The sequence below is a fragment of the Polypterus senegalus genome, chromosome 3, assembly GCF_016835505.1.
Source record: "Polypterus senegalus isolate Bchr_013 chromosome 3, ASM1683550v1, whole genome shotgun sequence".
Lineage (NCBI taxonomy): Eukaryota > Metazoa > Chordata > Cladistia > Polypteriformes > Polypteridae > Polypterus > Polypterus senegalus.
Window position 1 is genome coordinate 297,339,958 of NC_053156.1, and position 20,570 is coordinate 297,360,527.

Sequence of the window (20,570 nt, forward strand, 5' to 3'; positions counted from 1 at the left end):
GGACGTATGAAAAATATTAGGTTAACGCAGAATCATGTTACGTTATTTTTAAAATTTTCCCTTTCTTAGCACAAGCACAGCTGAGAAGCTTCGATGCATGTACTCCATAAGCGTTAAAAATAACGCATTTAATCACACTTTCAATTCCAAGCAAACGGGAACTTTTGTCAATGCATGATTTCCTGGTACATCCATTACACTGATGCACACATCACAGCTACAAAAATGTTAGAGTGGAATAAAGCGTTCCTACGACTGATCATTTCGACTACCCGAGCGAAGCCTTGATAAAAGCATGGTTTTGTGCACACTGAAAAGCAAGCAAAATTAGATGCATTACAGAAAGCGGACTTTGTGGCTCTTACTGGGGATCATTGGACTTCCGTGACCGTTAGTAATTCTAAATACATCTAATTACAAAATGTTCAATGATCACACTGTTTTAGCCTAATGTACAAAATAATTTTGGCTAATGTTACTCAGAGTTTAAAGAGTAAGCTGGTCAAATTACCTTTTATGTTTCTGACTTATTTTTTAAGAAGAAAACTGCACTTTATGTTGAAATTTTGGTTATTATTATTTAAAGACAATACTATTCTGAAAATGTACTTAAAGTACTTAAACTACCACTTTATTTTTAAGTCTGCCCAATTTTAACCAGGGATGATATTTTTGTTTCTGTTTTGAATTCAAATGCAGTTTAAAAGCTTTTTTTCAGAAATTAAAACAGCTTCAGTTTACAATATTCATGTCCATGTCTATTATTTGATTCTGTCGCCCACTAAAACCGTTTTAAATAAAAAAAAAAACATTTGCGATTTGGGGCAAATTTACGTGTCGATTACATACGATTAATCAAGATTAATTCTTACACAGCCTCTAATTAATTGGATTAATTTTTTAATCGAGTCCCACCCTAATATATATATATGTAGATATATATATGTAGATTTGTATATATATGTGTATATACAGTATATATGTAGATATGTATATGTTGTATATACAGTATATATATATATGTGTGTGTGTATATACAGTATGTGTATATATGTATATGTATATATATGTATGTGTGTATATGTATATATATATAACTGTATATATGTATGTGTATAGATGTGTGTATATATATATATATATATATATATGCCAGCAACACTCATGACAATGACAAAACAATTACATTGTCAATCATGTTACGTTATTATTAAAATGTTTCCTTTTCTTTTTACTTCTCCGCTGCCAATCGCAGGTATTTTGCTATATATATATAATATAAATAGATAGATATGACAACAACACTCATATCAATGACAAAACAATTACATTAACAATCATCTTACGTTATTTTTAAAATGTTTGCTTTTCTTTTTCATAACTTCTTTAACACACTACTTCTCCGCTGTGAAGTGCGGGTATTCTGCTAGTTATAAATATAAACCTGACCAAATTGTGGTTTCTTCAAAATTAAACTTGTCGTAGCTTTAATTGTTGCGGGACCTTAGATTCTCATAGCGTGTGGTCCGTTATTGTGTAAATCTATGTTTTGAGCATTGAATGATGCAAATGCAAAAAGATTATTGTAGACTCTGATTTTTTGCCTGTAGTGTTTGTGGATTTCACTTTCACTAAACAACAAATCTTTTAATTCTCGTGGATACACCTCTTCATTGGGAGGCAACACGACTTTTCCTTGATGGCAACACGAATTAGACAACAACAACATTTATTTCTATTGCACATTTTCATACAAACGATGGAGCTCAAAGTGCTTTACAGGATGAAGAAAGAGAAAAAAGACAAAATAAATAAGAATTAAAATTAGAGAACACTAACAGAATAAAAGTAAGGTCCGATGGCCAGGGAGGACAAAACAAACAAACAAAAAAAAAACTCTGCAATAAAATCTGCAGGGGGTCCGAGGCCACAAGACCACCCAGCCCCCGCTAGGCATTCTACCCAACGTCAATGACCTCAATCAGTCCTCATGGTATTCAGGGTTCACATGGAAGAACTTGATGATGACGGTCATGTGGACTTCTGGACTTTAATCCATCAATGGAGGGACATCACGGTGCTTTGATCAGGTGGTGGTGGTGCAGATCAACACCACAGAAAACCAGAAAAATTACAGAAGAGAAAGTAGGGGTTAGTATGGCCACCATGAATAGTAATGATAATTAATTGAATATACAGAGCGTCAGGATTAAATTAAAATGAAGTTATGAGAAAGTAATGATAATTTTCAAAGTAGTTTCAAAGTGCTCCACTGTATTAGCCTGGCCAATTCCTATTGGCAAGCTACTCCAGATTTTAAATGCATAACCGCAGAAGGCCTCCCGCCTCACCACTTCTTTTAAGTGTAGCTCTTGGAATTCTAAGCAGACCCTAATTTGAAGATCTAAGGTTACGATTTGGAATGTAAGATGTCAGACACTCCAAAATATAAGATGGATTGAGATTATTTAAGGCTTTGTAAAATCATAAGCAGTATTTTATAGTCCATTCTGAATGACACAGGTAACCAGTGCAGTGACATCAAAACTGGGGTGATGTGCTCGGATTTTCTTTTCCGAGTTAAGATTCTAGCAGCTCCATTCTGCACTCATTGCAATCGGTTGATGTCTTTTTTTTGGTGGTCCTGAGAGGAGTGTGTTACAGTAATTTTACCGACTGAAAACGAAAATGTGAACTCATTTTTCAGCATCTTGCAATTTTATAAGAGGTCTAACTTTTGCCATATTTCTTAAGTGAAAAATGCTGTCCTAGTTAATCTGATTAATATGCGATTTAAAATTCAGCTCAGAGTCAATAGTTACCCTTAAATTCTTTACCTTTGTCTTTACTTTTAATCCTAATGAATCAAGTTTATTTCTAATAACCTCATTATTTCCATAATATAGATGATCAATAAGTCTCCAACTTTAAAGCATTACAATATCTATATACTTCTGTCCATGTATTCGATCTCTTTTTGCTGTTCCGTTATTTCACCGAGTAATATTTTCTGTTTGTTTGCGCTAATGAGATCTTTACGTTCTTTTTTTTTTATATTTTCGAATGTTACTACTTTCATAATCTGTAACTTCCTCTGTATGTGTATCACGCCAACGTTTTTTTGAGCCTTTCGAATTCCACAGTTTTCATAATCTCTAACCTGCTCTGCATGTGTATCGTGCCAGCGTTTTTGAACGTCTTGTATTTCTGACCCCGATTGGACATACAAGGTTTTCCAATCCACTTGGTCCGGGCTGATTATTACTTTCCTTATTTTCAGAATTTGAACATAGATTATTATTGTTCTTTTGTACATTGTTCTTTTCACTCCAGTGCTTTTGCGTCGCTTCTCGACGCACTGCTCTTTCTTCTTCGCTTAGTTGTTGACATGCCATCTAGAACGTATCAAATTTTTAAGTGCTGGGAGCACATGAAGTGTGTCTGCTGAAAGCATTCCAACAACTGAAAGGTTAGATGTCCATGACCTTGTTTTAAATTGTTTGTAAGTAGGGCATGACGGGCATAAGTGACCGCCTCACGGGTCTTGATTCCAAAGGTTGTAAAGTCTCATCTCGCGGGACGTCAAAGTGTCTTTCTGAGAAGATCACGTCTCGACCCAAGATTTTTTTATTATAATAGAGAGATTTGTCTAATTCCACCATTTTCAGAGATCTGAATGTAAACTTCACATCTTTTTTTTGTTTTTGGAGTTTTTGTTTCTGTTTGTGTTAATAGTTGTAAAATATTTTGAATTGTATTTTAACAATCACCACCATTTTACGTTCCTGTCGTTAGGACAACTTCACCTGTTGTTAGGGGAGTGTCCTCCAAGGTTATGACCTTTGGGTAACGATGCAATTAGTTGAAAGGTTGCTCAGGATTTCACTTTCTTGCGGACTCAAAGCCAATTTTCAAGTCGACCCTTTCAAAGAGCTTTTTACTGTGAACATACCTTTTGACTTGAATTTGTTCTTCAATTTTTAATTATGATTTATGTCTCTTGTTTTGGCTTTGTTGCTTGTTTTGACCCTTTTCCATTTAAACTTCTATCCTCTGGTTCTCTCTTAAAACTCTCTGAAACTACACTGACGTATCAGGAATGGTGACAAAGATCCTGCAAAGTATTAAGGAACTAGCTGTTGATTTATCACTGAAGTCACAAACATAACAGAAAAGATGTAAAATCATCTATAAGACCCATAAAAGTAGGCCAAGACTTTCACTGACCAACCCAGAAGTGGCTCACCCAGACCAGCTTACCCCAACTACTAACAGTAGGCCTCCAGCCTGGCTAGGCTCAAAATTGGAATTTTAAAGTTCAAAAAGTCTGAATTAGCATAAGCTACCCTGATTTGGGGTATTTATAAGAAATGTAATGAGTTACTTCATGAGATAGAAGTACGTAATAAACAAGAATGGCTGAACCAGACATTTGAAATATTAAAATGTGTGCTTCAATTCAATCATTTAAAGTCTTCATTATAAAAGAAATTTGTCTTTATTTCACCCTCTGATTGAGGTGCATACGGGACTACATTCCTGGGAAAGGATCAAAAATCAATAACAATATATTCATAATCACTGACTTTGAAATAGTCTAAAATGATACCACACATGCTTATGCTTGAAATTTGTCATTTTTAACTTTCTAGGAGTGGCTCTTAGAGTGCTAGGACCCCCATTAAGCAACCAAATATCAAATATATTATCATATCCGGGATCAGCAACCTCAAAATCGTATAAACGACATTCCACTTGCCTGTACTACCAATCCCCATTTTTTCGATGTTTCATGAAAAGGAGTAACTTTGACGCCTTGTATCTCAATAGGGGGTGAACCCCTGGGGTCGGTTGATGTGTCATGCAATTCACGCCCATCTAATCATTTTTACTGAAAACACCTTCTGGTTTATTACAAGGTTTAATTTCCAACACAAAATATGGTCCAAAAATGGCCTAAAACCATTGGAGAGCCACAAATAGAGGTAACCCCAGGAAATACCTTGCATAAACCAGACATCCAGACGAGTTTAATGGTATATCATATGTGGGGATTTTCTTGTACAATCACTGAAGAGATTTTGTTATATCCATCTGTAATAAGTTTATATGTTTAATATGTCACTGTACTCTGTACAAATATTTTAAATCTGCTTTTCTTTTCTTTCTACATGCACAGCTGAGCCAGATTTAGTACAAAGGGGCTCAGCATTTAGAACTGCTAGGCCAAGCATAGGACAAGATAGACAAAGACAAAAGGGCAACATGTACTTAGCATGCCTCCCTTTGCCTTGTTTGGAATGTCATGATTTACCTAAGTAAGGGCCTGCACTTGGAGAAAGGATATAAAGCCTTGGAACATTGCCCGGCACACCTTTTAAGCCGACGGACAGATGGGAGATAATGTCATCCGATCCTCAAAGTCCTTCAAGCGCAGCAACGAAAATGGCAGACTGTATACATCGAGATCCCACTTCGATAATAGTCTTGCTATTACTCATCTGTTATGCTGCACAATTCGTCATTAAAGAAAGCTATCACTATTTTATTTTCTATCACTATGTTATTATAAAGTTATTTTCTCCTATGTGATTTCTTACCGCCGTATCACTATGGGAGGGATGTCGCCTTTTAATATTATATCAATACAGTTTTGGGTTACTTAAGATGCTGCAACTACAAAAGAACTTATTCCAACCAGGAAGCTAGCGGCCCCTAGAGAAAAACACCATCCCATAAAGAAATCTCCAGGTTCCAATTTCCAAAAACGTTGTTTATTACAACAATGTCTCGATCTCATCACAGTTGCTCTAAGAACTCTCCTCCCATCCCTTACCCATTTCTTTATACAGTGGTACCTCGGTATACATCCGCTTTGGAATAAGTCCAACTAGGTATACGTCCTGTTTGGACTCGGAAAAATTTTGCTTGGTATACGACCTTTGTTTGAAATATTCTACCCTTGTTTTCCTCTCTTGATACAAAGCCACGACTGCCCACGAGCGTCAGTACGCCAGCTGCTATCATGCAGTATACAACCTGCACTATAACTCTATGTGAATTTTCACGTAATTCTGTGTTTTTTCTAGTAAACTTGAATTGATTGTTGAAAAGTATGAAGGTGGCATGCGTATCCGGGACTTTGCTGCTGCATACCGTATGCCGAGAACGACGGTATCTACGATTGTGAAAAACAAAGACTTTATTAAAAAGTAAATTGAGGTTAAATTTTCATTTATTTAATCTAATTGCTTTTGTATTTATGTATTTTAGTATTAAGCAGTGTTTAAATTATTTTATACAACCCCATCAATGTATAATATGCCAATAACAATAGAATTTTTTTTCATGGGAACGGATTAATCATTTTCCCTTTATTTCTTATGGGAAAATTTTGTTTGGTATACGTCCTGCTTGGTATAAGTCAAAGGATCTGGAACGGATTAAGGACGTATACTGTGGTACCACTGTATATCATTTCCTACACTGCCACGTACTGTCCAAAATTAATAACATTAATTACACAACATAACAGATTTCAGAGTGTTTAGAAGTAATTCTTATGAACACAAAATATCAAAATGTGAGGGAGAAATTGTGAAAACTCTGGCTTTTGAACAAAAGATGTCTGCTATATATTTTGGATTTTGATTCATCTCAGGCCACCATGTTTTATTCCATTGTCTAGTTAGCTTTCCCATCACTGTCCTTTGGGATCATGACCCACAATTAAATGCAATGATGGGGTTACAAGATCACCCAATTCACCGTATTGTCATCTGAGCTGCAGATAATAAACTTTGCTTTGTGCCTTTATAAAGAATTTTTCATTTTTGATCTCTGATGTGACTTTTAGTTACATTCAAAGACTGATGGATTAGAAATGAGTACATTAGAGGGTCAGCTCAGATTGGACAGTTGAGTCGGCTTGCTGTCACAACTGCGTCATGCTGGCTTTTTAAATGTTGCAGTAGAGATGTCATGACATGCAACTTCTGGCAACTGCTTCCCAGCAACAGAAACTCACATCCTAGCGATTAGCAGGACAGTGCAACGGGAGAATTTGAATCTATTCTAAAAATGTCAAAACACAAGGAAACAAAGGATTAATATAATCCCTACAGGAGTAGATGAAAAAAACTTCAGCTTATAAGGCAGATCATCACCATGTTTAATATGAGGTTACGCTTTATTGTCAAGTCATGACGAGCATGTGAAGATGGCCATTTAGAGATGCTGCCCGTCCAATCTGATGGAACTTGAGAGATTTCAGTTTTTAATTTTTGATAAATCTGAAACCTTTCTGAAAACACATTTTCACTTTGGGTTATTGAGAGTAGATTCATGGGCAAAAATTGCCAATTTATCAATTTAATATTAAATCTACCAACAGTAAATTGTGCAGAAAGTGAGGAGGTCAGAATACTTTATGAATCCACTGTATAAAAAACATTATTGACATGCAGTGTATTTTATTTACTTATTTTTTGCTTGGATTTAGGGTATTGAGTGAAAGCTGCCTCCATGCTTGCTGTGCCCCAGGGGTCATCATTTCACTTTGTTCATTTTAGGGCAACCGGCTGATGTGAGGCGTATTGCAGAGCTAGAAAGAGAACTGAGGGCAATGAAATTCAGCCTCTCCAAACTTGAAAAACGTAAGTGTGCCATTCGACATTTCATCACAAGTTCTGCTGTAAAAATTAGTTAAAATGAAGCTGTTTCTACTTATTATTGACTCCTCACGGGGTTTAATAATCTGGACAGCGGGGAACACCAGGGCAGGCTTGTAGGGTGTCTTCATTTTTGTATGGGATTCTTCCTCGGATTTCAGATTTCTGTCTCAGAATGTGAATCTTTCCTTAAAATATCAAAACCACAATGAAGCAAAGGATTAAGATGACCACTAAAGGAACAGATGGAAAACTTGTAAGGCAGATCATCTCCATGTTTAATATGAGGTCAAATATGTGGTTGGGATAACTGGTGAGACTGAACTGGGTCTCCTCTTCTATGCGAGGTTCCTGAGATGGGCTGACCTCTTCTTCAGTTGAGGCCAATGTTGGTGCCACCATCTTCAGCTTCTTAATACCTCCAAATAGGAAAAAGCAAAGTGAGAAAGAAAGAAAGACCTGTGAAGAGGAGCAAATGAAGAAATAGATAAGAAAGGTACTATATAAAGTAAAAAAGATACATAGAGACGGAAAGGCACTATATATACAGTGGTAGAGTATATAAAATGAAATAGTGAAATATGGCAGGCACTATATAAAACGAAAACATACAGATTGATATGAAAGGCAGTATATGACAGATATAATAGATAGGTAGATGGATATAAAATGAACTATATAAAGTAAAAATAGAAACATAGATAATGAAAGGCACTATATAGAACAGATACAGTGCATCCAGAAAGTATTCACAGCGCATCACTTTTTCCACATTTTCTTATGTTACAGCCTTATTCCAAAATGGATTAAATTCATTTTTTTCCGCAGAATTCTACACACAACACCCCATAATGACAACATGAAAAATGTTTAATTAAAGATGTAGCAAATTTATTTAAAATAAAAAAACTGAGAACTCACATGTACATAAGTATTCACAGCCTTTGCTCAATACTTTGTCGATGCACCTTTGGCAGCAATTCCAGCCTCAAGTCTTTTTGAATATGATGCCACAAGCTTGGCACGCCTATCCTTGGCCAGTTTCGCCCATTCCTCTTTGCAGCACCTCTCAAGCTCCATCAGGTTGGATGGGAAGCGTCGGTGCACAGCCATTTTAAGATCTCTCCAGAGATGTTCAATCAGATTCAAGTCTGGGCTCTGGCTGGGCCACTCAAGGACATTCACAGAGTTGTCCTGAAGCCACTCCTTTGATATCTTGGCTGTGTGCTTAGGGTCGTTGTCCTGCTGAAAGATGAACCGTCGCCCCAGTTTGAGGTCAAGAGCGCTTTGGAGCAGGTTTTCATCCAGGATGTCTCTGTACATTGTTGCAGTCATCTTTCCCTTTATCCTGACTAGTCTCCCAGTTCCAACCACAGCATGATGCTGCCACCACCATGCTTCACTGTAGGGATGGTATTGGCCTGGTGAAGAGCGGTGCCCGGTTTCCTCCAAACGTGACACCTGGCATTCACACCAAAGAGTTCAATCTTTGTCTCATCAGACCAGAGAATTTTGTTTCTCATGGTCTGAGATTCCTTCAGGTGCCTTCTGGCAAACTCCAGGCAGGCTGCCATGTGCCTTTTACTAAGGAGTGGCTTCCGTCTGGCCACTCTGCCATGCAGGCCTGATTGGTGGATTGCTGCAGAGATGGTTGTCCTTCTGGAAGGTTCTCCTCTCTCCACAAAGGACCTCTGGAGCTCTGACAGAGTGACCATCAGGTTCTTGGTCACCTCCCTGACTAAGGCCCTTCTCCCTCGATCGCTCAGTTTAGATGGCCGGCCAGCTCTAGGAAGGGTCCTGGTGGTTTCAAACTTCTTCCACTTACGGATGATGGAGGCCACTGTGCTCATTGGGACCTTAAAAGCAGCAGAAATTTTTCTGTAACCTTCCCCAGACTTGTGCCTGGAGACAATCCTGTCTCGGAGGTCTACAGACAATTCCTTTGACTTCATGCTTGGTTTGTGCTCTGACATGAACTGTCGACTGTGGGACCTTCTATAGACAGGTGTGTGCCTTTTCAAATCATGTCCAGTCAACTGAATTGACCACAGGTGGACTCCAATGAAGCTGCAGAAACATCTCAAGGATGATCAGGGGAAACAGGATGCACCTGAGCTCAATTTGGAGCTTCATGGCAAAGGCTGTGAATACTTATGTACATGTGCTTTCTCAATTTTTTTACTTTTAATAAATTTGCAAAAACCTCAAGTAAACTTTTTTCACGTTGTCATTATGGGGTGTTGTGTGCAGAATTCTGAGGAAAAAAATTAATTTAATCCATTTTGGAATAAGGCTGTAACATAACAAAATGTGGAAAAAGTGATGCGCTGTGAATACTTTCCGGATGCACTGTATCTGTTCTATATTTAATAGATAGATAGATAGATAGATAGATAGATAGATAGATAGATAGATAGACATGTGCAGAACATAGTGAGATTCTTATTTGCCTGTGCTAATCAATTTATTCCCATCACCATCTCCCCTCTTCAGAGCCATAATTAGCTAGCAGAACTATCATACCTCAAAACTTCTACATTCCTTATCTGCAAAATATTTAAGAAACATATTGGATAAGTGTATTCTACAAAATGAAATTAATAATGTATGTTCTTATTTTCAAAGCAATTTTTGCAAATAGTGAACTACACCCATTCCAATAAAGTTGCGACAGTATTGAAAATGTTATCCTCTCGCTAAAAAACAAACCGTCTTCCAGGGCACAGGTTTCTTGCAAACTGTGTGCCCTCCATGCCTGGCACGCGGTAAGGCAGGTCACTAACTGAGACTACTCTATGGTCAGAGGGACAAGAAATAGTTAGAAAGCCCCAATTCAATTGAGCTTGCGGGGGGCTATAAGAACCTCCCATATGTTATTCACTAATTTATAGGCAAACATTTAATATAACTTAAATAACTAGCAAATACTCTTACACCCACTGTTCCTCCACTCCATTGGTATTCTCTACTGTTCACAGATCTTCTGCTGTTTTAGATTCCTTCAACACATGTCCACCCTCTTCTCCTAAACTCTTCCCCACTTCTACTGGTATTTCATCCTGTCCTGTTGTCTTTCCATTTTTCATTCTTTTCTGTGCCTCCTTTACTTCCTCCCTCCTAATTCTTGCTACAAATCTTTCGTTTGCTTTATCTGTTCCTTCCCAGCTTGTTCCTAGTTTTCACTATTCTGCACCTCCTTCTCGCTCCCTCTTTTGTCTCAAGTTTTTCATTCACCTCCTCTAAAGTCTGTCCCTGGGCTCTTGCCACTGCCCTCTTTGCCTCCTTGTTTGTCTGCCAATACATTTCTTGATCTTCACCTCCCTGCCTGACTGGTACCACGTCTTCCTTGCTTCCTCCTTAGCCTTTATCATTTCCTACACATCTCTGTTGCACCACCATGTCCCTTTGTCCCCACGTGGGCTCCTTCCTGTCATCCTTCTCAACAACCTGCTCTTGATATGAAGGGGGATCAAGCTAAAGTGGAAAATGGAATGAACCTTAACAAAACTGATCATGTCGTTTCTCAATGGAGTCTCCACCCTTCTCAATGCTGGAAGTGCCAGCAGAATAAAAGGATTTGTCCTCGCAGCTACTCGGGCACCCGAGTTATTGTCAAACAGTCCATGCTGAGGGGTACTACAGTCATTAGTGAAAGTTACTGTGACTTGCTGGACACCCCTGTGCTATTTGATCCATGGGGATTGCTGTCTCAAAGTGTCCCTTTGTTGCAAGACAATGACACACACTGCTAAGAACACCAAGGCTTGACTGGAGAAACTGAAGTTTCAGGTTTTGCCACATCCTCCTTATCTGCCAGATTTGGCACCGTGTGATTTCCACCTAAAAAAACATCTGGGTGGTCATCAATTCAAGACAGATGACAACGTGAAAAAAGTGGTACACGAGTGGTTGGCGAAGACAAGACAAAACCTTTTATACTGTGGATCTTTCAGGTTATTGAGAAGGGTGGAGACGACATTGAGAAATGACAGCATCATTTTTGTGAAGGTTTGTTCCATTTTCTAATAAATCCAATTTTCTAACTTTAGCTCGACTCCCCCTCGTACAATTTATAACCTCAGGCAAACCATCGTATTTAATTACATTTTTCAGCACACCGACCTGGTGGAAAAACAGCTTTTTATAAATCGATGCATTAATAATTCAGTCTTCTGGTATGTTCTCAGGTGTTCTCCTCACCATCTGGAAGAGCTACGGACAAAAGAGTTTTGCAACGAGGAACAGTAAGGGGACATTTGAAGGCGGGTTAAAACTGTGTGCCGAAGCAGGTGGGCAAATCGCGATGGCAGCCAACGAGGAGGAGAACGAAGTAATTGCTTCCTTTCTCAAAACGGGTGAATATGCGTTCATTGGGGTTACAGACAGGAAGACGGAGGGCAACTTTGAGGACGTCAACGGGAACCCGGTGACATTTACTAAGTGGAAATCAGGAGAGCCCAACAATTTTGACGGGAACGAGGACTGCACCATCACAAGCTCTGAGGGAATTTGGAACGATGTGAAATGTGAAGCGATCGTCAATATAATATGTCAGTTTTAGTGACGTCCATGTCACCATTCAGTGGTGATGTGGTCCTTGTTGTTCTGTGCGCTTGTCACATCTATTGTGATTTGCATGAAGTGATTTATTTCAAATGCAATACCACAAGCAATGTACTCAAGCTTTGTTTTTTACTGTATGAAGCAATTTCATGTTTGTCACTGATTAGCACGCGTGCTGTGAGTCACACTTTGTAAAATAAACTTTGATTTGCACACGTTTGTGTTCCAAGTTCATTATCCAATCCAATGACGTTCATTCATTTCCTTTCGTTCGCTTAAATTTCACAGTTTAAGGGTTTCATCAGCTTTGGCGCCCCCCTCTGGTTAGGCTGGTCATGTGTTCAGAGTTCATGCACAGTAAAGACATTTTCACATTCCTAGTCCATTTGCTTTGTTCCAAATCAGGGAAACTGGCGTTCCTGTGTTTCAGTTTCCAGTGTGATGGACGATCGGCAGCTCAACCCTTGTGGGATGCCCAAAGAGTGAAAGGATGGGCTGGAAGCAGCTACTTTAGGACACTGCCTCCCCCAGGACACTAGAGAGTGATTTCCCAGGAACACAGGGCACCCTGGGATCTGGAGTTCGTCTTCACAGCCCTGCTGGGTACCATAGGTGCTGCCAGGAGACGCTGCAGGAAGACCTTTGGACTCTTATTTTCTACATAGCCCGGTAGTGTAAGAAGGTCATGAAGAACTTCTGGACTGAAGATAAACTTAAGTGCTCTATCGACCCAGAAGTGTGGACAATTCTGGGATTGATGCTGGGAGAGCTGATGTCATCAGGGATCGACAGAGGGAAGGCGGAAGTGGCAATGCGTGGCCAGGTAATCGTGGCAGATTCATGGCGGCGGTGCATCTTCTTTCTGCAGGAATAAAGAGAGAGAGAGGTTATTACCCCGCCATTCCCTTCTGGCATGCAACTTCACACTACAGTTTGGGTCCATGCGCGGTCCCCTAATCGCATGTGCGTGACAAGGGGCACTGGCACTCTCTTACAAGGTGTCTATTCTAACAAAGAAGGGCACTTGTTCTGTCTCTAAGTGCCCAGATTCTGCTAATGAAGGGCACTGGCTTTGTATTTGAAGGTCCAGAATCTGGAACTGAATTTGAGGGTATTGTGGCATTTAGTATATAGTCTTTTTGGGTGGGCCACACTCAACCATTGGAGGAATTGTGACGCTAAAAGCACAATCTTTGTTTTTGGTAGGTCAGACTCTGGTGTTGATGGGCACTGTTGTTTTTTTTTGAGGACTTGCTCTGGTATTGAAGGGGCACTGGCTCTGCCTTTGGGGCCCAGAATTTGACATTGAGGTTTTAGCCCCTTTTGGCAAGTCATCACTCGACCTTTGGTGACACTGACTGTGACACTAAATGCAGAGCTTCTACTTTTGGTGGCTCAGACTCGGGTATTAAGGGGCACGGGCTCTGTATCTAAGGAGCCAGACACAGGTACTATGGGGTACTGGCTATGCCAATTTAGGATTTGGTTCTGGTATTGAAGGCACTAGCTTTGTCTTCGGCACAGTGACTCAGTGGGTAACGCTGCTGTCTCACAGTTTGGAGATCTGGGTTCGCTTCCAGGTTCCTTCCTGCATGGAGTTTGCATGTTCTCCCCGTGTCTGCATGGGTTTTCTCCGGGTGCTCCGGTTTCCTCCCACAGTCCAAAGACATGCAGGTTAGGTGCATTGGCGATCCTAAATTGTTCCTAGTGATTGGTGTGTGTGTGTGCCCTGCAGTGGGCTGGCTCCCTGCCCGGGGTTTGTTTCCTGCCTCGCGCCCTGTGTTGGCTGGGATTGGCTCCAGCAGACCCCCATGACCCTGTGTTAGGATATACTGGGTTATCCTAACACAGTGTTAGGATGGATGGATAGCTTTGCTCTGATGCCCAAACTCTGGTATTGGGTTTCACTTACTTTATCTTTTGGGGATTTGACACTGGCATTAAAGGGCACTGACTCTCCCCTCAAGGCCCCAGACAGTTTTACTGAGGGGCACTGGCTCTTTCTTTTGAGATTTGCTCCAGTATTAAAGGGGCACTGGTTCTATCTTTGTGGCTCAGAATGTGACATTGAGGGTATAGCCTTTATGGCCAGGTCATTACTCAGTCTATAATGACACTGCCTGTGACACTAAATGCAGATCTTCCACTTTTGGTGTTCTCGGACTCTGGTATTGAGGGGCACTGGCTATGCATTTTGGGGTTTTGGCTTTCTATTGAGGGGCGCTGGCTCTCTCTTTGAAGACCCAAACCCTGGTACTAGGGAGTACTGGGATTTTCTTTTGGGAATTTGACTCTAGTATTAAAGGGCATTGGGCCCTGTCTTTCAAGTATGTATCTCTGTAGCCAGGAGCGGAATGTCGAGTTGGAGGGGCAGTGTCATGTGGGAGGGGACATACTTGATGGGTAGGATGAGGTTTTCAAAATAAAAGTCCTTCATGCATGAAGTTGTCAAAATAAAATTTGTTGTGAATATTCTGAAGTTTTCCCAGCTTATTCTACTTATTATAGGAAAATATACAATTTAAATATACAATTTAAACAGAACTGACAGGTTACACTCCAGAAGGATTTAGGAGTCATAGTGGACTCTAAGCAGTCGACTTCCTGACAGTGTTCAGAAGCCATTAAGAAGGCTAACAGTGTGTGGAGTACAAGTCACAGGAGGTTCTGCTCAGTCTTTATAACACACTGGTGAGGCCTCATCTGGAGTCCTGTGTGCAGTTTTGGTCTCCAGGCTACAAAAAGGTCATAACAACACTAGAAAAGGTCCAGAGAAGAGCGACTAGGCTGATTAGAGCACTACAGGGGTTGAAATTTAATGTCAGTAAATGTAAAGTAATACACATAGGAAGTGAAAATGTGAGATGTGAATACACAATGGGAGGTCCAAAAATCGAGAGTCCACCTTATGAGAAGGATTTAGGAGTCATAGTGGACTCTAAGCTATCAACTTCCCATCAGTGTTCAGATGCCAAATAGAAGGCTAACAGAATGTCAGGTTATATAGCGCCTTGATGTGTGGAGTACAAGTCACAGGAGGTTCTGCTCAGCCTTTGTAACACACTGGTGAGGCCTCGTCTGGAGTCCTGGGTGCAGGTTTGGTCTCCAGGCTACAAAAAGGACATAGCAGCGCTAGAATAGGTCCAGCAAAGAGCTACTAGGCTGATTTGTGGCAGATGAAATTTAATGTCAGTAAATGTAAAGTAAATGTAGGAAGTAAGAATGTTAGGTTTCAATACACAGTGGGAGGTCTGAAACTTGAAGCAACTCGTATGAGAAGGATTTAGGAGTTGCAAAGGACTTGACACTATCATCTGCCTGACAGTGTGCAGAAGCCATTAAGAAGGCTAACAGAATGTCAGGTTATATAGCGCCTTGATGTGTGCAGTACAAGTCACAGGAGGTTCTGCTCAGTCTTTATAACACACTGGTGAGGCCTCATCTGGAGTACTGACTGCAGTTTTGGTCTCCATTCTACAAAAAGGACATAACAGCACAAGAAAAAGACAAGAGAAGAGCAACTCGGCTGATTAGAGGGCTAAAGGGGACGAGTTATAAGGAAAGATTAAAAGAGCTGAGACTTTACAGTTTAAGAAAAAGAAGATTAAGAGGAGACCTCACTGAAGTGTTTAAAATTATGAGGGGATCAAGACTGTGACTTTAAAATGGGCTCATCAGGAACATGGGGTTAGCATTCGAAACTTGTTAAGGGTAAATTTCACACAAACATTAGGAAGCTTTTCTTCACACAAAGAACCACAGACTCATGGAATAATAGACCAAGTAGTGTGGTGGACAGGAGGACTTTAGGGACCTCTGAAACTCGACTTGATGTTTGTGACGCTGAAACCTGTCCCCATAGTAACTTGCTGCCTACACCTGTATAACTTTACTTTGAGTGTCTAGCAGTACAAGACACAGACAGAGAAAAAAATATATATACACACACATATATATATATATATATATATATATATATATATATATATTGTGACGGACAGCCGGCTCCCATGCCCGGTCGGGACGCCCCTGCTGCATATGTTCCGGGGAAGCCACCATGGACAGCTCAATATCTCCCCCGGGATGCTAGGTGGCAGCCTCCCTGGCCAATGTTCATTTCCCACTCTCCCATGTGGCTCCATGGGACATGGAGTCCTCTACAGCCTGGTTGGGAGATGGGGTGGCTGCTAGGGGGCTCTGCCAAGACTCAAGAGCCTGGCAGGACGAATCTTCAGCCCCACCCGGAGGTGCAATTAGGACCAGGTGGTCAAGCACTTGGAACACTTCCGGGTGGGGTATAAAACGAGCCAGCCTCCACCACTGAGGAGCCAGAGTTGGGAGTAAGGAGACGAAGCTTGTGAGGAGGAGGAAGGAGGTCAAGAGAGAGAGAGAGAGAGAGAAAGAAAGAAAGAAAGAGAGAAAGAAGAAGAAGACGACAGTGGAGAGAGTTGGTGTGAGAACATTGTGGTGCAGAAACATTTAGACAATAAAGAAGTGTGTTTTGGACATCTTGGTGTCGGTCTGTCTGTGTCTGGGGGTACGCTTTCCACAATATATATATATATATATATATATATATACTGAGAACAAAGGGCTTTAAATAAGAGGACTTACCGTCATTCGGTAGTGTGTGAAGGGAGGGGGTTATTGTAGTTCTTTATTCACCGGCTATCTCCTTACAACTAAGGACGCAAGCGCCAGTCCAGATGCCATTTTAAACGTGGCGCTTTGATCAGGTGCTTTTGCCGTGCTTAGGAATCTGGGAAGAAACGGCCGTGGGCGTGAAAGTTTTTTTTTCTTTAAAAGTCATTGAGTTTTGTTAGTTCAATGTTTTTTTTTTGTTTGTTATTTCGGAGATCACAGATATTGAAAAGTGCTATTGGTTTATTGTTATTGTTTCTTGTGAGCAGGATTAGGTTAGTGTGGATGTGGAGCCTTTTGTGTGGTTTCTCCTCCGCCGCCCCACCCTGAAACAGAATATGGTTAGTGTCGTCCTACAACAGTGGGCTCCGGGAAAGAAATGAGAGCGGCTTTATAAGGGGTTGGACATGAGCTGCTAGGGGGGAACGTTTACCTGATTGAGGATTGCAGAGTTGTGTATGGGCTGCTTGACAGGAGAATGACAGTCTCCTATTAGTCAGTTTAGGCTCCTGATTTTTGGAAGTTGAAGGAGCTTATTTGACTATATCCGGCACCGCCCCGAGTGGCAGCCATTCCAGCAGCTCCCTGTATGAATTTATCTTTTTTGCCTTTTTTAATCTATTTTTCTCTATTTCACTGATCACTTCTACCACTTTCTTTTATGTGGAATCGCTCCCTAGACACTTTTTACTGCTTTTACTACTTGACATGGATTTTTACACACCGAGAATCGCCTATTTGAGTAGTCAAGTTAAAACACTGAGAAGAAATGCTCATGCCGGTGTGGTTTCCTATTTACCTGACGAGGTAAGAAGATGATATGGGGGCAGCCGAGCCTGCGCTAAGATAAAAGATAAGATAAAAGCCAAGCAGCTTGCGAGAAAATGGCGTTATAAACCGTCAGGGCCTTCTGTGATCCTGGGAAATGTGAACTCACTACCAAATAAGATCGACGAACTGGCTGTGCTGGTGAAAAATGTCAGAACCTACAGAGAATGCAACTTGCTGTGTTTTAGTGAAACTTGGCTTACAACTACCATCCCAGATGCTAACGTGGAGCTACCCGGGTTTAGCACAGTTAGAGCGGACAGAGACGCAAATACCTGCGGGAACAAGAAAGGAGGAGGACTTGCTCTCTATGTCAATACAAGATGGTGCAACTCAGGACATGTAAACGTTAAAATCTCCACTTGCTGCAGGGACATCAAACTGTTGGCCGTAAGTCTGCACCCCTATTACTTGCCCAGAGAGTTTGGACACGTGATTGTTGTTATTGTTTACATCCCCCCTCAAGCGAACGTGGAGATAGCGAGTGACATCATCCATTCCACGGTTACTAAGTTACAAATGCAGCACCCTGAGGCACTTGGGATAATTGCTGGAGACTTTAACTCCCAGTATGTGAACTGTAACACCCGGGGTAATAGGACTATCGACCTACTGTATGCAAACGTTAAAGACGCATACAGCGCCACCCCGCTGCCTGCGCTTGGGAAAGCAGATCATAACCTGGTTCTGCTTCAGCTTCACTACAAACCAAGAGTGAGGGAGCTATCTACAACCACACGCTTATTCAGGAAGCGGTCCCCTGAGGCAGAGCAGGCTATGAGAGACTGCTTTGGAACTACTGACTGGGATGTCCTGCAGTGGTCACATAGTGAGAACATTGAAGAGGCTGTTGACTGCACAACTGCACAACAGAGGCAGTGGTGCAGTAAGAATTATGTTTCTGGACTTCTCCAGCACCTTCAACACCTTCCAACCTCTGTTCCTTAGGATCAAGCTGACAGAGGTGGGAGTAGATTCATACCTGGTGGCATGGATCGTGGACTATCTTACAGAAAGACCTCAGTATGTGCGTCTCGGGAACAGCAGGTCTGACATTGTGGTCAGCATCACAGGAGCCCCGCAGGGGACTGTACTTTCTCTGGTCCTGTTCAGCCAGCATACATCAGACTTCCAATACGTTTCGGAGTCCTGCCACATGCAAAAGTTTGCTGATGACACTGCTATCGTGGGCTGCATCAGGAGTGAGCAGGAGGAGAAGTTCAGGAAGCTAATCAAAGACTTTGTTAAATGGTGCGACTAAAACCACTTACACCTGAACACCAGTAAAACCAAGGAACTGGTAGTGGATTTTAGGAGGCCCAGGCCCATCATGGACCCCGTGATCATCAGAGGTGACTGTGCAGAGGGTACAGACCTATAAATACCTGGGAGTGCAGCTGGATGACAAATTGGACTGGACTGGACTGCCAATACTGATGCTCTGTGCAAGAGAGGACAGAGCCGACTATACTTCCTTAGAAGGCTGGCATCTTTCAACATCTGCAATAAGAAGTTGCAGATGTTCTATTAGACGGTTGTGTCGAGTGCCCTCTTCTATGTGGTGGTATGCTGGGGAGGCAGCATAAAGAAGAGGGATGCCTCACGCCTGGACAAACTGGTGAGGAAGGCAGGCTCTGTTGTAGGCACAGAGCTGGACAGTTTGACATCCGTGGCAGAGCGAAGGGCGCTGAGCAGACTCCTGTCAGTCATGGAGAATCCACTGCATCCACTGAACAGGATCATCTCCAGACAGAGGAGCAGCTTCAGCGACAGACTGCTGTCACCATCCTGCTCACTGACAGACTGAGGAGACCCCACACTATGTGACTCTTCAATTCCACCCGGGGGGGTAAACGCTAACATTATTCAAAGTTATTGTCTGCTTTTACATGCATTTTTATTACTCTTTAATTTAATATTGTTTTTTTGTATCAGTATACTGCTCCTGGATTATGTGAATTTCCCCTTGGGATTAATAAAGTATCTATCTATCTATCTATCTATCTATCTATCTATCTATCTATCTATCTATCTATCTAAATATTTAAGACTGCTTCAGAGCCTTATTTTTGTAGTTAATGGTCAGGCAGGTTTTTTTTTCATAGAAAGTGAAAGTTTCCTCGAAGATAAGGCCATATTTTGATTTTTTTATTTTGTTGGTTTTTTTTTTTTTTTTGACGTTTGTGGTGCAGAGGTTTATGAGTTATTTTATTTATCTATTTTTTATTTGTAAAACTTTTTTATGTGTGAGTATGGACACTTTATATATTACTGCCCCAGAACGTTACTTGCCAATGGTTTGAAACAATAAACTACTGTTTTACTTTTTTCTTCATGCTGTCATTCTTTGGTTTTGACTCTGATGGTATCAACTCCCAGTCCTGGTCGTTCACAAACTACTAGCAGGTTACCTACTCCTGTAGGTGGCTTGTGACAATGTTATTTTGGAGGAGATACGTGGTCATGTCTGGAAAGCTTTTGTTGGGCTGAATGGCCTGTTCTCGTCTCAGTTGTTCTAATGTTCATGTTGCTAATGATGGCCGCAAACTGATCACCAGCCACCCGGCAGTAGTAATTTTTCTAGCAACTGAGGACATTGTATGTAAAAACCTTGAAGAGAAAACTGGAATACATGGAATAAGCTACCCAGTAGTGTGGTAGACAGTAGACATTTAGGAATCATCTAAACTCAACTTGATGTTATTGTCAAAGAACTAAGGACTGAATGGCCTCTTCTCGTCCAGATTGTTTTAATGTTCTAATGTTTCTGAAGAACTAATGTTGAGTTGACAAATACTGAATGTAACCTTTATTAATGTTTCCAAGTCTAATGATATTACTAGAAAATCTCACTTGCTAAGGTTCCTG

The 20,570-nt window shown here is 40.9% G+C and overlaps 1 protein-coding gene across 1 annotated transcript in view; it reads left to right on the top strand.

Annotated features, from left to right (window-relative positions):
* The window catches only part of LOC120526718 (pulmonary surfactant-associated protein D-like), a 55,601-nt gene extending 43,153 nt beyond the window's left edge, over positions 1-12,448 (top strand). The window contains exons 8-9 of the mRNA XM_039749874.1: positions 7,572-7,655; positions 11,858-12,448. Of these exons, the coding sequence (XP_039605808.1) occupies positions 7,572-7,655; positions 11,858-12,231 (458 nt within the window). The 3' untranslated portion in view covers positions 12,232-12,448. The remainder of the gene's footprint in view (positions 1-7,571; positions 7,656-11,857) is intronic.
* The last annotated feature ends 8,122 nt before the right edge of the window (positions 12,449-20,570 follow it).